The sequence below is a fragment of the Accipiter gentilis genome, chromosome 32 (assembly GCF_929443795.1).
Source record: "Accipiter gentilis chromosome 32, bAccGen1.1, whole genome shotgun sequence".
NCBI lineage: Eukaryota > Metazoa > Chordata > Aves > Accipitriformes > Accipitridae > Astur > Astur gentilis.
Genome location: NC_064911.1, coordinates 7292109 through 7309781, shown reverse-complemented (window position 1 = coordinate 7309781; position 17673 = coordinate 7292109). Strand labels below are relative to the sequence as shown.

Sequence of the window (17673 nt, the reverse complement as noted above, 5' to 3'; positions counted from 1 at the left end):
CCTCCCTCAAAGCAAGCAGTCTGCATTGTTTAGCCTTAACACATGGGTTTACAGGAGTTCGGTGCCCTGCAAATAGTTATCAAAAGGCTTTAAGGGAATTAAAGAAATCAGTGTTTTCAGTTACTTCCTACATCACTTTATTTGGCAACTGAGAAAAGAGGCATCTTCGGTACTGCATTGTAATAGAGTAAAATCCTTCTGTGTCCAAGCTGCTTCCTTTCTACTGTTCAGTGTCAACTGAATGCTGCCTTGCCAAAAAATCAGGTGGCAGAAAGGATTATTTTTGACAGCATATATTTTTTTCTTCCAGACTGAGTAAATTTTCAACAGCCTTTTATGTTTGATTGTTTCACATTTTTGTGCCCTCTCAGGCAGTGGCTTTGATACACACCTGTAGTGCAGCAGTTAAAGAATCTTAAGAACATAATTGTCTCTTGAGATGAATCTGTCTTGACAGTTTTCCTCAAGGAATACTTATTTCTTTTGCACTAAAAAGATCTTAGTATTTATAGTTGCTAAACATACTGAAAACCTTTCGTAATGTTTTAACATTAGCAATGTGCAAGGATGCCAGACGGACCTGAGGAGCAGCAGGGAAGAGCTGCTGAGTTCTGTGATTGGCTATTGAACTCTAGACTTGTCAGAACTATGTTGCCATAGTCACTTTCTAAAACTTACGAGAATTGGGGGGAGGGAATCTTTTAATAGCTTTATAGAATTCAAAATCTTACTTGAACACGCTCCATATGTTAAAACTCCTGAGTCAAATATCAAAACTTTTTGGGGTTTTTTTTGGAGACTTGTACCATTACTTTCAGAATATTTGAAGAGACTTTTAATACAGCAAAAAGGGAAGGTATTTGTACAAATACTTCATCTTGTAGGAATTTGTAGCTTTTGGGGTAGCCAATTGGTAACGTTTTCCTTATCAAGCTTGTCTACACCTCATTTTTAAGGGGAAAACAAGACTGGTTAATTTGAAAAACTTCCCTTACACTTTTTGTGTAAACATTTCCTGTGAAATCTGTAGAAGCTGTCACACTGGGTAGCCAACGCTGAGCTTTGGGTCTCTTTAGTTTGTCCTTTGAATGTAACGTGGATGTATTAAATGTTTATATTGTAGAGTTTTAAAGCTTGATGAAAATTTGGTTTCTCTTCTTGCCAATTCTTTTAACACTCTGGTTAAACTGTAGCTTCTGCTGTATTGCACCTTTTATGCCCATGGGTGTGAAATGTTAATTTGTCTTCCAGCTCTAACTTGGAGCAAAACTCCTCCTACACACATATTCTCTCAAACTTTTTTGGATTATTTCTTTTTTTTTTTTTTTTTTTGTTAATTCTCATCATTTTACTTGGGCCATAGCTTCTTTAGTAATCAGTGTTCGTCCACTAGGTAAAACTGCCAGTCATAAAAACAAATTCAGCATTGTTTTCCATGTGCCGTTGGTGCCAAGCATTGGCAAGTATCAATAAGTATTATCAGTTAGTTGCCAAGGGCTGCATTTTTTTGATGATCATAATAACATTACCAAAGATTTTAATGAGAATCAGTAAGAAAAACCCCAGTATATTTTTTACTTTAATACCCACCTTTTTGCTTTAAGGGGGGCTCATTTATTATGGAACAGTCTTACTTCATACAAAATGTTTAACATACCCTGCCTTGCCTAAGCACCCAAAAGTTGAGGTGTGTGCACAGTACAATGTCAGGTTTTTTGTGTTAAAAAAAATTTTAAGCTGCTGCCCTTCTGAAACTCTTAAATCAAATGAAGAGACCCTGTCTAAAGGAAATCCCTAAGGTGAGTATGGAGCAAGAGCAAGTATCACTAAATTTCTACAAGGCCATGAAGTATGCTCTTTAGAAGTCAGTAAGGATAAAATACAGTAATGAATACTTGCATCATTTGGGTCTCATTGCACAGTCATCTGCCAAAAGGGCTCAGTGTACTGCTAACTTAGTAAAAAACTTCTTAATGTTATGTTTCCAGTATGTGCAGAACCAGGATGGTTAAAGATGTAGTGCCAAGTTTGAGACTTCTTTCACGTGAAAGGGGTATATGTCATTGTCCTATACAGTGTTCTTTATAGGCAGGTAACTTTGGGGCATTTAGTTTTCTTTACATTGTGATTTATTCCCCCTGATGTTTTGTTGAAACATTAGTTGTCCTGTATATGAACTGATAGCTAGATTTGGACAATGTTTACTGTAAAACACAATATTTTCCATTTCAGTTTATCTAATCTTTAATTTAATTTGGGATTTTACCACAGGTAGTCACATAATTATTTTTAAATTAGCAGATGCCCTTTCTAGCTCATTTTTCTCCTCGACAGTCAATAGATGCAACAACAGATGTGCTATTAGCACTGCCTGGTTTACTGTGGTTTGCCAAACTGATGCATGCATTACCCTGTTCTAAGGAGGCTGTTAACTGTAAATAGGAAGCTAAACTTGTTTGTACTTCTAAAAGTTATTGTTAGGTACTGCTGTAGTATATGCATGCTTTTATTTAAATACCTACATATAGGCACGTATATATTTATATAATACCTATTTTCAAATAAATACATATTCTCTCTATAAACTATATATACACTACACAATTAACCAGCTAAGCAAATTATGTAGAAACTTTGCTTTGGTTATTTTTTTAATATATGTAATATATATACACTACGTATATAGTATAATATATAAAACAGTGTATATAGTACTGTAATTTATATTATACTTTATCTAATGTAGTTTATATATTATAGATCTATAGTATATAGCATTTTTTTTTGTATATATGAGGGGAAAAAAACCCAAACAACTAGAAGTTTTCACATAAATTGCATAGTTGGTCAATAAGGGTTGGGAAATACTTTGTGGACTGCAGTACACCCTGCAGATTAGCTGACTGGAAGCGTGGCTGTGTATTCCTACCCAGTATTGCAGCCTGGACTTCAGGTTTAGAGTTTGGCATGAACTCCAGGACAGCTTGTCACAATGGTAAACTTGATGGACAAGGCCTTTGTATCTTGGTGCCTTTCTTTTAAATGCTCTCCCAGTTTTTGTGGGTAGTGGAGTTTATTTTATCCTCCCTCTTCCTGCCTGTGCAATCTGTTTGTACCTTTGCAGCTTTTAATTCAGGATGTTCATTGTGTAGTATCATTAAGCTTTAATTAAAGCTTTAATTAAAAAATAGGATGAGCTTTATACAAATTTAGTCCCAATTTAAGATTTTATATACAATGTATAGATTTAATATTCTGGTAGTGTGTTGCAGAAAGGCTGGACTCCTTTACACTTTAGTCTTGCATTCCATTTTAGGAATTAGCTGTTGAAACTTTGAAAATACACATAACTGTTTATGATGATAAAGGCTTTTTTTTCCTCAAAACATGCATCTATAAACACCTAAGTACCTGTTACTGTGGAAAAACTGGCCAAAATCATTGTGTGCATTCTTTTTCTTTTTTTTTTTTTTTAGCTGCCTTTCTGGGAATAGTTCCAGGTAATATCTTTAAGGTTTAAACATTTATTTCTTGAGATGGCCAAAGGGGATTAAGTTAGCACTCAGTATTAAGGCTGGGCAGACTTTCCACCTTTCCAAACTGCCCTTCTAGAACTCGAGCGTATCTCAAAGCAGATGTAAGGTTGGGTTATACGTTTCCACGCTTACGAACTGGTCAAAATGCCTCTTTGTACCAGTAACTTGTGTGTTGTTTGCCACCACTGGTATGTTATGATACATCACTGTTTACTTAAAGTATTTTCCTGTTTCAAGTGTAATTTACCATGTTGAAGCTCTTTGGTCCTGCCTATTCAGGCTTACCTCCTAATAGCTATAGGGCAGCAGCAGTATGTTGTGTACATGTCTATTTGATAGTATTGGAGGACAGTATATAATTAAAGCTTTAGCTCTTATTTTTTTTTAATTTGTAAATTAGTTCACCTTTTATACAACATTATGCAATATTCAGCAGAAATGTGTTGTGTTTTGGCCATAAAATCACACAGTACAAATAATAACAGTAGTAGTGTTCATGTATAATTTCTGGAAACTGTTAGACAGTAAATTAATTATCCTTTGGAAATGTCAAAATAGGAATATATTTGAGTAGTACATAAAAGGATTTACATTGAAATAATGACCAGCTTTGGTATCTGAAGAGATTTTTAATATTGATACTCAAGCTAGACATTGGCATTTGTGTCCCATAATTTTTTTTTAAAACTTTCAATAATAAATCTTAATTGCATTTATTCTTGTCAGAATTTAGGGAGAATGTTGCTCTGTTCTTACCTCACAGGTGAGGAATTGGGGAACAAGTGAGTACAAATGACCTGCAGTGTTAACACTTCTGGTTAAGGAACTGAACCTTACTTGGTTTTAAGTCTCAGGCTAGTGTTCCTGTGTCTGGGTGGCTGTCATTCTCAGAAAGCATTTGGCCATTAGCAGTTCAGACAGTTGAAACAAAGTTAGCAACACGAGCTTGTTTCATCCCTCCATAAAGGAAGATAACAGAGCATGCCCTCTATAAACTTCTCTCGTTTCCCCAATCTTCTACTTGAAACAGTATTTAGTTTCCTAAATTTAGTTTCCTCTAATGTTCTGCAAAATATATAGCAGCTGCCCTGATTTTTCCCTCTGTTTGCTGAGTACAGGTAGAGAATCATCAAAAGTGAGGAGTTTAAGGTAGAACAAAATTTACTATTATCAGGAGATAATAGGCTAATATAACGTAGAGGCTTTAATGGAGTACATGTTTATCTAATTTGCTCATAAAGTCAGTAACAGCTACAAAGGAATACAAGATGGACAACAGTCTGGGAAAACTAACTTTGCAAAACACATTTCTGCTAAAATAGCAAAATTTTATTGTTTTTTAATGAAGTCTATGCAAATAAATTTACTTCAAGAATTTCTGCTTTTAATTTTTACTGATACCTGTGAGTAATTCTGTATAATTTAGGAGGTAAAAGTTTAAACCATTGATCTTTGTAGCATTGTTCATATTATTTACAGATTGAATATTTGTTTTAAAACCCAACATAAGAAGCAAGTGCTATATTAAAAATACTGAATGGAAGATTCACTGTTAGAAGCAATCTTACTGTTTTAAGTCGCTAAGGAACCATACGGGTTAAATGTTCTCTGTGTATGTGAAATAATGCTAATACTGTGAAATCTGTCTGGGGCTTGTGTCTACATAAATATTACAATCTCTTTTTTAGAATAAGAAAGTCTTAAAATGTGTAATAATTTTGATAGTTCATTCTAGTAAGAAAATGATAGCTTCTAATGATAGAAGTAAGAGTAATATGAAAGCATTTGTTTATTAAGTTAGGTGATTTGTAATTTCTAAGCTAGTTACTAGAGTGATGCTAAAGAATGTTACTTTCATGCCTCTTCATTATCTCAAAGCAAAAGAGTAGTCCTGAGAGTTAAAAGTATCCCTGGGACTGGCTGACTGTATTTTTAGTAAAAACTTAAGGTAAATTGCACGTAACCATTGAAATTAAAAAGCTTTTGTCTATTTTATTAAAGGTGGTAGTGTTTGTGCTTAATAAAGTAATTATTTCAGGAATGTAAGTTATTAAAAAGAACTTTTAAATCTCTATTTTGTAGAATCAACATCTGAGGAGACTGGACAAAGTGCAAAAGTGCTCAGGAGCAGGACATGTATCATTAACTACAAGAAACACATAAAGCTGTCAAATGTGACTGAGAAGAAAAATCCACGCAGATGTGCCACTTTGGCAGCTAGTAAGATTAAGATAATGAGTGATACAAAGGAAGAATTATCAAGCTCGGAAAGTGTTTACACAGTAAAAAAGAATAGGAGGCACCTTCATGGCAATGTGTCTGCAGCATCCAGGAAGAAACTGATTGGCAGCTTGGAGATAGATGCTTGCGTGAAGTCTGAAAATGAGAAAGAACAGCTTTCTGGCAGAAAAAAACTTTCCTGCCCTGAATCATCTGCTCCTAAGAGAAAATACATTAGTGAGTCTGAGAATGAAAAAACAGAATCTGAGGCAGAGATAAAAGTGACTCAAAAGCAGAATGATGATAACCACAATCAGACACACAAAACGGTCTGTGCTGCAGCTCTTAAAAATCTCGAATATGACTCTTCAGAAGAGAATTCCACAAACCACAGGATGGCAAATGGGAGAAACTGGGGAAGTTCTAGTCAGTCAACTTCAGCCCACAACCATCATACGAGCAACTCTGAAGAGGAGGTAGATTCTGACTTAGCTAAACACGAAACTAAAAATATCAGAGAAGTATCAAATAAAAAATGTAGACCTGCTTTCAAAAGATCAAAATTATTGGATAACTTCAAAGAAACAGCAGAATCTGAAACAGGAAGGAAGAAAGATGAAAAAAGCTTGGTATCGGAGAACATGGAAGCACCTGGGACTGCAGGAAGTTCAAAAGCCAGTTTCAATTGTTCTTCTGATTCAGACTCTGGAACTGATAACAGTATCTATAGTGATGCCACAGAAACAAGAAAGAGGAAAAGGAAATCGGAAATGGTTAGAAAAGAAATTACCAATTCCAATTTACCTAAGCCTTCCAGAAGACCCCAGCGAAGGAAACGTTGGAAACCTAACCAAGAAAATGACTCTGAAGATTTGGATTACACCAAATATAGAAGAGCTAATAGGCGTTCTAAGATAAGAACTCGGAATGGTGGTAGACGGACTGTGAGATACGACGATTGTGATGATGATGATGACAGAAGTTTAGATGATGTAGATTGTGAAACGTAACCTTAAAAGGAAAAGCCAGCCCACTTCTCTTTTTTTTTTTTTTTTTTTTTTTATGGTAATAGCACTAGAACTCATGATGGATGCTGGCTCTTCTTTGTCCTACATTTCAGGGAATATATTTATATTTTTCTATGAAAAAGTTATGAATGTGATTAGATTATGACTTTCTCCTTTTCATATTTTGACTTGCACTTGCCTGCCCATGTAGCAGCATTTAGCACAGATGCCAAAATGTGCCTCATTATAGGGGCAATTTTTTGTCTTTACTGGTATTTTATTACATATATCAAGAGTTAAAAAAATGTTAAAACACTGCGCAACAGGTTAATAGCAGTATGTTGAGTATTATTGTTATGGGTGCTGCAATGGAATACTACCTAGGTCGTACAACATTCAAGAACAGATTTCAAACATCTCTAATGCTGTATGAAATCATATACAATAATAACAGGCTTATAAATAATACTATACACTATAAAAATCTGGCGGATGCTAGCAATGCATCAAAAGAGTAATGAATGGTCACTAGGCTAATAACTTTACAACTTGTGTTAGTACAGATGTTAAATGTTCTGTACTTCCATTACTGATAACATGCAACTAAAACCAGTTACCAGTGGAAAAAGCATATTTGCCAATTAAAAAGGCATATTGGTGCTGGTGAAGAGAGGGTTTATGCTGACAGGTAGTACTATCATCATTAATGTGACTTCTATACTGTAAAATTAAGAATATGAAATGCAGGTGAACTCTTGGGCCTAAGGGTTTTTGTGTGTTTTCTTTATAAAATAGAAAAACAAACAAAACACTTGTTCTGTTTTCTTTATGCGTGAAAAGCTTGAGGTGCAGGATTCTTACATTCCAGACCTTTTTCCTACATTTCTGTTGTTCTTCCATATTTAAATTTTTTAAGTGCTTTAATGTTAGACTTCTCATTGATTAAACCTTATCCGTTTCTGATTATTGCAGTACATCTCCTATTTTTGAAATGTTCGAGGTGGCTGTTGTTGACAAGAAATAATTCTTGCGTAGAAGATTGGAGAAAATTTCTCCAGGAAAAACGTGTGCATTCTTGGTTGGCCAGATATCAATTACGAGAACGCACAGCACCTCTAAACTTTTACTTTGCTTTTCCCTGGAGCTGTGCTGGTGGAAGCCCCACGGTCACTGCCTTCAGTCCCACACCAGGCGCTTGGTGATCTCTGCTCCTTTCCCAGTCACCACTGTAGGTTTCCTCCCTCTGCTCTGCTGGTTCCCTTCCTCACACTTAGTAAGACTTGGAGATTCCTGATCTTGTTGTTCAATAGGAGATCTGTCAGAATATTAGATTTATGCTAACCCAGCCCATTTTAACTGAAATAGCAAGTTTGTGAATCAGTTTTCCAGCAGATTGGATGGGTAGTAGCATCTGGAAGGGGTTTGGGAAAAAAACCCAACAACAGGCAGTGCAGCTGCACAATCACAGTCAACGCCAGAACTGCTTGTACAACTGGAGGTGAAGTAGTGGAAAAGGGTGTCCCACACACTGCTTACCAGCGGTTAGTGAGAACCGCTTCTCCAACAACGTCGCTGGCATCATGTGCCAAAAGGTGTGTGTATTTACCATCATGCCACTTTGGTGTCTAGAATGTTATCTCGGTGTAGAGAGATTTATTTTTTTTTCCTTAAAACTTCTATGTGAAGTATGAAAATAACCTGGTTTAAATCATTCTTGCCCCAGGAGTTTTATTTAGAGCAGAGTCTTTAATATAATACAGTGGAATTTTGTAAATTCAGGATACATGTTTATCTGAATTCTTTAAGTCAGTTTCTAAAAAATGAACACAGTTGTGATGGAATTTGGAGGTGGTTTTGTGTTTCTTATCTTTTAGGGGCAACATTGTTAAAAGAGAGTAAGTCAACCGGTATTTTTATGTTATCCATAAACTGAATGCATTGCTCAGCAGCTGCTTATGATCAATGTTCTATGGAGTATAACTTCCAGTATAGGAATAAATACTGGTACAAGAGCTCTTAAGTGAACGTCAGAGTCTTTATTAAGTTTAATAGCTAAAATTCGGCTGGTAGGTTTGTATTTCTAATTCAGGCTTGGATTTAAAATGACGGTTTTCTTTCTTGCCCTTCTTCAGATGCTGTACTGTCATATGGAGGTTCTGGCCTCAGTATTTATATATCTGAGAGGGAATTACTGGCCTATGGACCGCAACGCTTTATTTTCTAAGCAGAGCAAATGCTGTTTTGTATTTCCTGATTTTATAGGTACTGGCTCCTTGGAACCTGTCTGTAGGAGCAGAAATGATTAGACTGGAAAGGGACTTGTACTCTTTCACCCTCCACGAGTTTGAAATGATTATTTTTTTAGTTTATTTAAATGAGCATGTTGACTCTTCTCAAAACTGGCTGCTTTTAACCCTTGCAGAAAGCAGTTCTTTCACCTTCCAGGTAATTTGAATCGGCCAGCATTCCTTATTTGGCCGAGGCTCCGCCGCCGCCCGCCCCCTCGGAGCGGAGCCTCCTGCCGCCGGTGGGCGGCGGCGCCGCGCAGCGGGACGGAGGCCCGCTCTATGGTCTGCGGGGCCAGAGCGCCGCCGGGCGGAGCGGAACTCGGTGGTGGCGGCGAAGCAGAGTGGCGGCGCGGCGCGCAGGCGCGGTGGGCGGCGGGTCGGCGGCGATGGCGACCTTCTTCGGGGAGGTGGTGGTGGCGCCGTCCCGCGCCGGCGTGGACGATGAGGAGTGGGCGGAGGAGGCCCGTGAGGAGACGCCCGAGGACCGGGAGATCCGCAGGGAGCTGGAGAAGAAAAGGTAGCGGCCCCGCGGGGCGCCACGGCCGCCCTCCGCGCCGCCGCGGACCGCCGGGGGGGGGGGGGGGGGGCCGGGGCCGGGCCGGGCCGTGTGTGGGAAGCGCTGCCCCACTTCCCTCCGCCTCTTTTGCCAGGGAGATCGACGTCCTCTGGACCGTGAAGTCGGGCGCGTCTACGGAAAGCACTGCCGACGAGCCGTTTGCGTGCTCTAAATTTATAGTAGCGATAGGACATAACGCTGCAGGTGGGTCGTTCAGACTGCGCGGACAGACCGGCTCAGACTCCAAAACGTGGCTGTTCTTTTGCTGTTGACTAAACTTGAGAAAGCAGGAGGTCGGAAGAAACCGTAAGCGTGCCAGGACGCTCCCTTTGCCGTAGTCTCTTTTAACTTTGGTCTCCGCTGTAAGAATGGTCCTAAGGGCGTCCAGCCCTTCGTTTAACCCGGAGGCAGCTGAGCCGTCTGGAGAAAGCCAAAGTTAGTCTGTACGTGTAAAACATAGTTTCTGTTACAGTTGCTTATTCCTCCTGTCAGATCATGGTAAACTGATACATGGTCAATTGAAGGGCAGAAGCAAATTTTGTTTTGGGGTTGGATTTTAGTTGGGACAACCCCCCTTTTCCTTTATCTGACTTTTGCTTGGTAGACTCTCCTGGATTGTTGGTTAATTGGGAAAGTTTCCTTCTAATACTAGTACGTTGCTCAGTGCGGTCTAGTGTTTTGAAATAGGGATCTGTCAAAGACGTAAAATTATGGGTCAGTAAGATGTAACTTCTTTACTTTCTAATGAACAGTGATTTTTTTTTTTTCTTGATTAGTCACTCCCTTTTTCATATTCCAATTCCCCACTTGTTCAGAATTCCCTCTTTTGAGGTAGTTACTTACTCCTTAGGCCTAGAGTCTTGAAACACCCTCTCCCCTTCCCACACACACTTATCAAAGTCTTGAGTTTTTTAATAGCTGTTTTCCTGTGGATATAAAGAAGTTTTAAGTCTTCCTTACATTTAAGTTGCATCTAGATGACATTTAGATGATATCTAAGTTAACTTTGCTAGCTTGTTTTTTCTTTGTTCAGTTTTTTCCTTGAAAAATAGTTACAGGTGTTTTAGATCTGTCTTCTGTTTAACAGTAACTTTTGACAGGAATTTGATTTAGGATCTCTTTTTGCCACTTAGTCATGCATACTCAGGTCTCTGCTTCCTAGAGCCACTGTAAGAGTTCTGCCTTGTTGGTTCAGTGATTTATTTATTTTTTTTTTTGTTTGAGAAATCTGTTATATCTGGTATGTCAAGAAGTATTGGAGACTTAATATTTGCCTCCTTAGTGTATACTAAAGGAATCAGAGTTGAACGTTGTGATGTGATTCCTAAGAATACGTGTTTTTGATGTAGGGATCTCTATATGTAGAACTGCTCTTTAAGTCTTGATACAGTGAGATTACTCACATTCCTGATCTCTGCTGGATTTGGTCAATAACCATATGTCAAAAAAAATGCAATATCTTATTTTTAAGCTTGAGATTGTAAAGAAATAATCTAATTCAGTTCTGGTATTTATCTGTAGAACAGAGATTTTATTCTTCATAAAGTAACAGTTTTATTGGTTTTTGCAGCTTTCCTGTCGTCTTTTATTCTGGATTCTGTATGTTGGGAAGTAGTCGGAGTTGTGAAGCTGTGGAATGAGTGGTGTCGAACATCCAACACAACAACTGTCCTCCCAACAGATTCTTTCTGTTTGTTTTACCGATTAATATCAGATCCGACAGTAAGTGACTTATGCATGAATTCCTCTGTATTTTAGCTTTCTGAAAAAGAGAGCAACCTTCATCCTGCTCAGGGCAAATAAAGTATTAAGGCTGCAGTATTCTGGATTAAGCTCATCAGAAATCTGAACGGCCATTATGCTCACTAAAACTATATGAAGTTCTGGTGTGTGAAGTTCAGTACAAAGAATATGTATGACAGCCTGATTGCTTCACATCAGTTGTGAATGGAAAATTGTTGTTGAAATAAGAGTTGAAGAAGCCCAAGAAAACTGAACAAGTTGTTGGCTGCAGTCATATCACCTTTACGTGTGATTATGAGCTGTTGTTGTTCTCTCTAAACCACTTGCTTGTGCAACTTATTTTTTTTTTCTTTTTAAGGTTTTGTTGTGCCAGTGTAGTTGCTACGTAGCTGAGGATCAACAGTTCCAGTGGCTTGAAAAGGTAAAACTGGCAAGACAACAAATTGAGCAATGAAGTCTTAGGGGTGGGGATCTTCAACTTAGTGTAAGTGCCTCTTCCTCTCTGATGTTCTAAACATGACAGTGTGGTAAATAACTGTTTTCCATGTGGCTTTCTTTTCTTAAATATTCAGCAGATGAACAAATCTACTATCCGCAGATTCTGTGAATTTCCTTTCTACACGCTGCCAGTTGTATCTGCTGTAACTTACTAATTTTGTGCAATTACTTCTTGTCCTGGCTTTGGCTGGGGTAGAGTTAATTTTCTTTCTAGTAGCTGGTATAGTGCTGTGTTTTGGATTCCGTTTGAGAAGAATGTTGATAACACACTGGCGTTTTCAGTTGTTGTTAAGTAGTGTTTAGACTAAGTAAAGGATTTTTCAGCTTCTCGTATCCAGCCAGCAAGAAGGCTGGAGGGGCACAAGAAGCTGGGAGGGGACACAGCCAGGGCAGCTGACCCAAACTGGCCAAAGGGGTATTCCATACCATGTGACCTCATGCCCATTATATAAACTGGGGGGGAAGGTCGGGGAGGGGGGGGTGCAGATCGCTGCTCGAGAACTCACTGGGTGTTGGTTGGTGAGTGGTGAGCAGTTGCATTGTGCTGTAGCTTGTGTATTCCAATTCTTTTATCATTATTTTTATTACTGTTATTATTTTTTCCTTTCTGTTGTATTAAACTGGTCTTATCTCAACCCATGAGTTTTACTTCTTTTCCTGATTTTCTCTCCCATCCCACTGGGTGGGGGGGGAGTGAGCGAGTGGCTGTGTGGTGCTTAGTTGCTGGCTGGGGTTAAAGCACGATGCTTCTTTTGGACAGTTACAATTTTGTTGCCCTTAACTACTTTCCAAATCGTTTTGCTGTTTGGATTAAATTTTCTATGGCTTATTTCAGCTCTGGGAGAGTTCTTCCTTAAAAAATAACATAACTGTGTTTGTACAGTTGCCAGAAGATCACCAGACAAACCTGTTGGGAAACTCATGGTGGATGTTATCTTTACTAATGGGTGTGTTCTGTTCCTTTTACAAGGAGGAACTCTAAAGGAAGGTGCTTCCAAAGCAGTATCTGTCCCATTTGTTCATAGATTTAGTACACTAAGTGCCTTACCCCAGCATCATTCAGGTACACAAATGCTGCTCAGTCATTCAGGTCCCTCCAAATATCATCATGTTGATTTTAATAAAAGAAAGCCGAGGAGGAATGTTCTGGCTGTTGATTGTCTTCATGGATTTGGGTCACTGCTTGGCCTCAAGGAAGTACGATTTATTTTGTCTTGCTGTCTGTCTCCTAACCTACCTTCCTTTACATCTCTGCTGATCTCATGAACAAGCAGAGATTCTAAAGCTATAATGTTACGCTGAAGTTACCTAAGACTGTGGCTAGAGATACAAAGAGTGAGATAAAAAGCGGTGTGTCCCCTGAGAACAAGTCCTCAGCTGAGCTGAGTGATACCTGGTCAGTCTAGCCTGCCAGCTGGCCCAGCCAGCACATGAGAAGGATTACTTGATTGCAAGGGAGAACTATATGAGAATCTCAGTGTGACGGAGCCAGAGAGATTATGGGAAGGCAAAGAGGATGGAGAACTGGGGTAACTTTGCTGAACAATAGAGGGTTTTCAGACCCAAGTTTGTGGAAAACCAGCCTTTTGTGGTTCCCTGGCTTGCTGAAGAGTTTAATTCACTTTGGTGGGGGGTTATGGTTCAATTTGAAGTTTAAAAACCCTAACACCTAAAACATTTTGGGTTTGTTGTATTCCATGCATTCTTGCATTTCATTTAAACTGGGATTACAAAAGAAAGTGACTGTGGTTTTGCTGTCTTCCCAATTTGTGTTTTCCCAGCTGTTTTCACATATGTGTTATTTCAAATGTGGGTGTTTATGAACAGTAGGAGTGTACAGTTTTACCAGGTTAATGTTCTTGAGTATTTTTAGACTTCATGGTTATTAGTAATTTTAAATGTACAGCAGAAATGTTGTGCAGGTAGTCTTTTGCTTTTAGTGTGAGTTACAGGCCTGTTTTGTGTGTTTCATCAATTCTGATTCACTGAGCATCTCCACAGTCTCCATGAGTCAGATTTTTACTTCTGTATATGTTTCCTCAGTAAGTGATCACTGACAACATGAGAACATACAGACTAAAGTTTTGCAGTAATGCATACCAGCCTTCCAGAAAAGTAAATTGAAAATACGTGTGCTTCAGAAAAGTTGTATCAGTTTTATATTACAGTGGTAACACACTGATGTGAGGGAACAGTCAGCTTCCATTCTGTGATTGGTACCATATACAGAAACAGGCTTGTTTCTGTAATGTTTACCAAATTCCCTATTCCCTTATTGATCATAAATCTGAAGAGGACAGTGTAAAGGGAAGGTGCAGGTTTATCATGCTTCTGCTTATTTTGACATAGGTTCTTTAAAAACAGGGGAACACTGTGCAACACATTGGAGTTTTGTGATGGCATGCAATGGATCCAAAAATATGTTTTGTACAATGTTTTTGAAACTCTTGTTTGAGGAAGACTGGGAAAATTAAGGTTCTCTTTCTCCATTCAAATTGAATATAATTAAATAAAATCTGAGTATTTAAAAATGAAGACTCTTTTAAAGTACTGTAGAACATCTGGGGAGCATGATTTAAATTGCAAATGTCTTGCAGCTTAGCAAGCTGGCTTCCTGTTATAAGCAGCCCAGTTTTATTTGGAGCCCTTTTTCTTTCTACAATCACCATTAGTAAAAATAGTAAGTCTTAATATATTTGCAGGTGAATAAATAGAAAGTGCTGAAAACCTAAAGCCTCTCAAGAAAATCAATAGACTTGTAAATATGTTAGCTGTTCTTTTTTTTTTTTTGTCTCCATCCTAAGAGCAATGCATGTGAAATTTCTACCTGAAGGTTGCGATTCAAATTTTAATTAGTCCTGCAAACTTGAATTAAACTGCCGTTCGCCATCTGCACTTAAATTGAAATTAATCTTTGTGGTTTTATGCTGTATTGTGAGAAGATAAATTTTGCCTATTTGTTAATATTTTTATTTCAGGTTTTTGGCTGTATGCGAAAGGAGGGCTTGCAAGTAACCATACTTTCAACGTGTCCTGTAGCTGATTATAAAACTCAGGAATCCACTTTAACACTTCCATCTCCATTTCTGAAAGCCTTGAAGACAAAAGAATTCAAAGAGCCAGTCTGCTGCCCACTGCTGGAACAACCTAATATTGTGCGAGATCTTCCTGCTGCTGGTATTTTGCAGTTCCAATTATTTACGAGGCTGCTGGCAGCAACCCAAAATTCACTTTGAAGAGCATCCCATTGCAATTAGAATTTTTACTTAATTATGTGAATGGGCTAACCAGTTAGCTTTTTGAAAATGAATTCTTAACAGTTTGACATCTTGCATGTTGCCTTCTAACACAGGGACAAATTTCAAAACTACCCACAAATCTTTTTATTCCTTATGTGTGGGACATAAATACTAGCAAATTCTTCAGTATAGCCTCACAAAGCATACTGTATATTGGTTTTTTGGGGCATTTTACTTATGAACTAAGAGTTACTTTCATCTGAGCATCCAAACTAAGGCTTATAAAGTCCTTTCTGCATATTACAGGTAAAGTAGGTTTCACAATGCTACTGATTGACCTCATGTAAAAGTTAGATTCAGTTTTATTATGTGATATAATAAAACCCCCAGGCTTTTCATTATACAGTACCAAATTAGTGGTAGCATCATGAGGAAGAACTTGTCTGGCAGGAGCTGAAAGTGGATGATTTTTCTAGAAAAAGTTTATCTTGTTCGCACTTTGGTTTGAGTTCTTATGTTTGGTGGTTGTTGTTGTTTTACAGAAGCTCGTATTATTTTTGTTTACCAATCGTATGCAGTTTCCAGTTAAGGTATTTGCCAGGAAGAAATACCAATTGCATTTTACTAATTTTTGGTAGTTTATTTTCTTGTATATCTGGGGAATGAGGGATGGCTGGTCTAGTAGTCAGGCTCCTGAGTAGTTAATTTATAAACTTTCATGCTTTTGAAGTTCTGGCCAGAAGAAATGTGGGTTTATATACATAACTGAGATTCCTGCTCTGCTGAATGTAACATACGTTTTCTTTTGACTTGTATTTAGTTTTGAGTTATTGTCAGGTATGGCAGATTCCTGCAGTGTTGTACCAGTGTTACACTGATGTCATCAAACTGGACACGGTTACAATTGAAGCGTTCAGGCCTCTCCTTTCTACTAAAATCCTGAAGAGTTTAGTCAAGGTAAAATTTCATATTTATAAATTAATGGGAGGTTTGGTCTATTTTTGTCTGTCTTTCATCTCTTGCATTCTGCTGTTGATGTGCCTCTATGAGGATTCCACCTGAAAAGGCAGAAAAATACAGACTTTAATGACAAAGGACAATGATTTCTGGTATAGTACTTGCTGTAACATCTGTTTGTAAGTTGCTTAGAAATAATGGATCTACAGCTTCCCTCAGAACTTCATTTTAACTTTTCAGACTCTTGTAGTGGTACTAGTATATTGGGGAGTGATTTCTTGTGATTGTTTAAGCTGCAGCTTCCTTTGGATGTGTCTCGTGTTAAAGTCTTTTAAATATATATATTTTTTTATTTTTATATTTACATCCATATGCAAGATGGCTCTGTTCTAGCTCTGTATCTACCTGTCTTGCGCCATATGTGAAAGCTTCTTAAGAAATTTAGTTTGACCTATAACTTCTTTCTGGAATTAAAAGACTAAATTTCTAAAGATGATTCTTAACAGGTTTGCTCTAATCATGCAGCTGTGAAGTCATGGCATTATAGCTACTAAAGTGAATGTTTTGCTCCTTCCTGAAATGTTTTTAACTGAAGTATAGTTGGTTCAAAACACTCTCCTTAGTTTTGCCAATTGAACTTAGATTTAAATGACAGAAGAGGTTTGTGTGTACTGAAGTATTTATTTCAGCTTTAAATATGGTAATTGCAAATTAGTTTTCATTACAGCTTAAACTGGTCTATTAAATAAGTCTAACAGACTAGTACAGAAATGTTTTAACTCTGAAGGAAAACAACAGCAAATACGCAGGCTCTTCCTCATATACAAGTGAGGAGGAATGCAAATTAGGAAATCTGGTTCTAGGGTTGAACTGCAAATTCCTTTGGAGCCTTTAGCGGGTCTTTGGATATCTTCATTCAGAACACCTGAGTTTTGCTCAGAGTTAACATTTTAATAAAACTGGTATTCAGAGTAATAAAAATTGGAGTAGAGGACCATGAGGCTTTTTTGTTTTGTTTCCTTACCAGCAATGTAGCTAATGCTCATCATCTCTTCCTTTTCCTAGGATGCATCTGAAAGCACAAAGATTTTGAAGAAGTTGCTGACAACCAATGAAACTCACAGTAATATCTATATCTAAAGAGGACATTTATGACACAGACTGCACTTTTGTGAACTCCACTTTCTTCTGCAGCGTACATTTTGGAGTTTTATTTGCTTCCTTAAAAGTGGAATAAATTCCAGTAGATTTTTACTTCTGCACTCATTATTGTTACTTTTCTTATTGTTAACTTTTAATCGCTACAAACACATACATTTCTTCTGCATGGCTTGGGAGATTTTCTTCTGGAGCAATTTTAGGAAAGATACCTTGAATATGGAAAGCAACTTCTTTTTCTCCTCCTGAAGGGATTGTCTTACCTAAATGTATACCTTTTAAATGTAAAAGAGGAAATGCAGTTAAGGAATTATGTCTGTATCTAATGAGAACACTATTTTTTACTTTTATTTTGAGGCACAAAAATTTTCTTTAAATATTTAATCCTGTTTAAAGATTTGTCTGTGATGAAGAAAATATGCCCTGCATCTTTTTGCATACATAAATATATATAATTTTTTTGTGTGTGTA

The 17673-nt window shown here is 37.7% G+C and overlaps 2 protein-coding genes across 3 annotated transcripts in view; both read left to right on the top strand.

The window, feature by feature from the left end:
- Positions 1–7704, top strand: part of BRWD1 (bromodomain and WD repeat domain containing 1) — a 63246-nt gene extending 55542 nt beyond the window's left edge. Inside the window, exons 41-42 of one of the 2 annotated variants that reach the window (XM_049834934.1) lie at positions 3477–3500; positions 5619–7704. In XM_049834934.1, coding sequence (XP_049690891.1) covers positions 3477–3500; positions 5619–6766 — 1172 coding nt within the window. In that variant the 3' untranslated portion in view covers positions 6767–7704. The remainder of the gene's footprint in view (positions 1–3476; positions 3501–5618) is intronic. The other variant, XM_049834935.1, reaches the window with a different exon arrangement.
- Positions 7705–9420: 1716 nt separating this feature from the next.
- On the top strand, positions 9421–17298 carry PSMG1 (proteasome assembly chaperone 1). The gene is made up of 7 exons (XM_049834970.1): positions 9421–9568; positions 9702–9811; positions 11178–11329; positions 11709–11771; positions 14827–15025; positions 15908–16044; positions 17110–17298. Exons 1-7 carry the CDS (start codon positions 9438–9440, stop codon positions 17182–17184), a joined length of 867 nt encoding a protein of 288 aa, XP_049690927.1. The 5' UTR covers positions 9421–9437; the 3' UTR covers positions 17185–17298.
- The last annotated feature ends 375 nt before the right edge of the window (positions 17299–17673 follow it).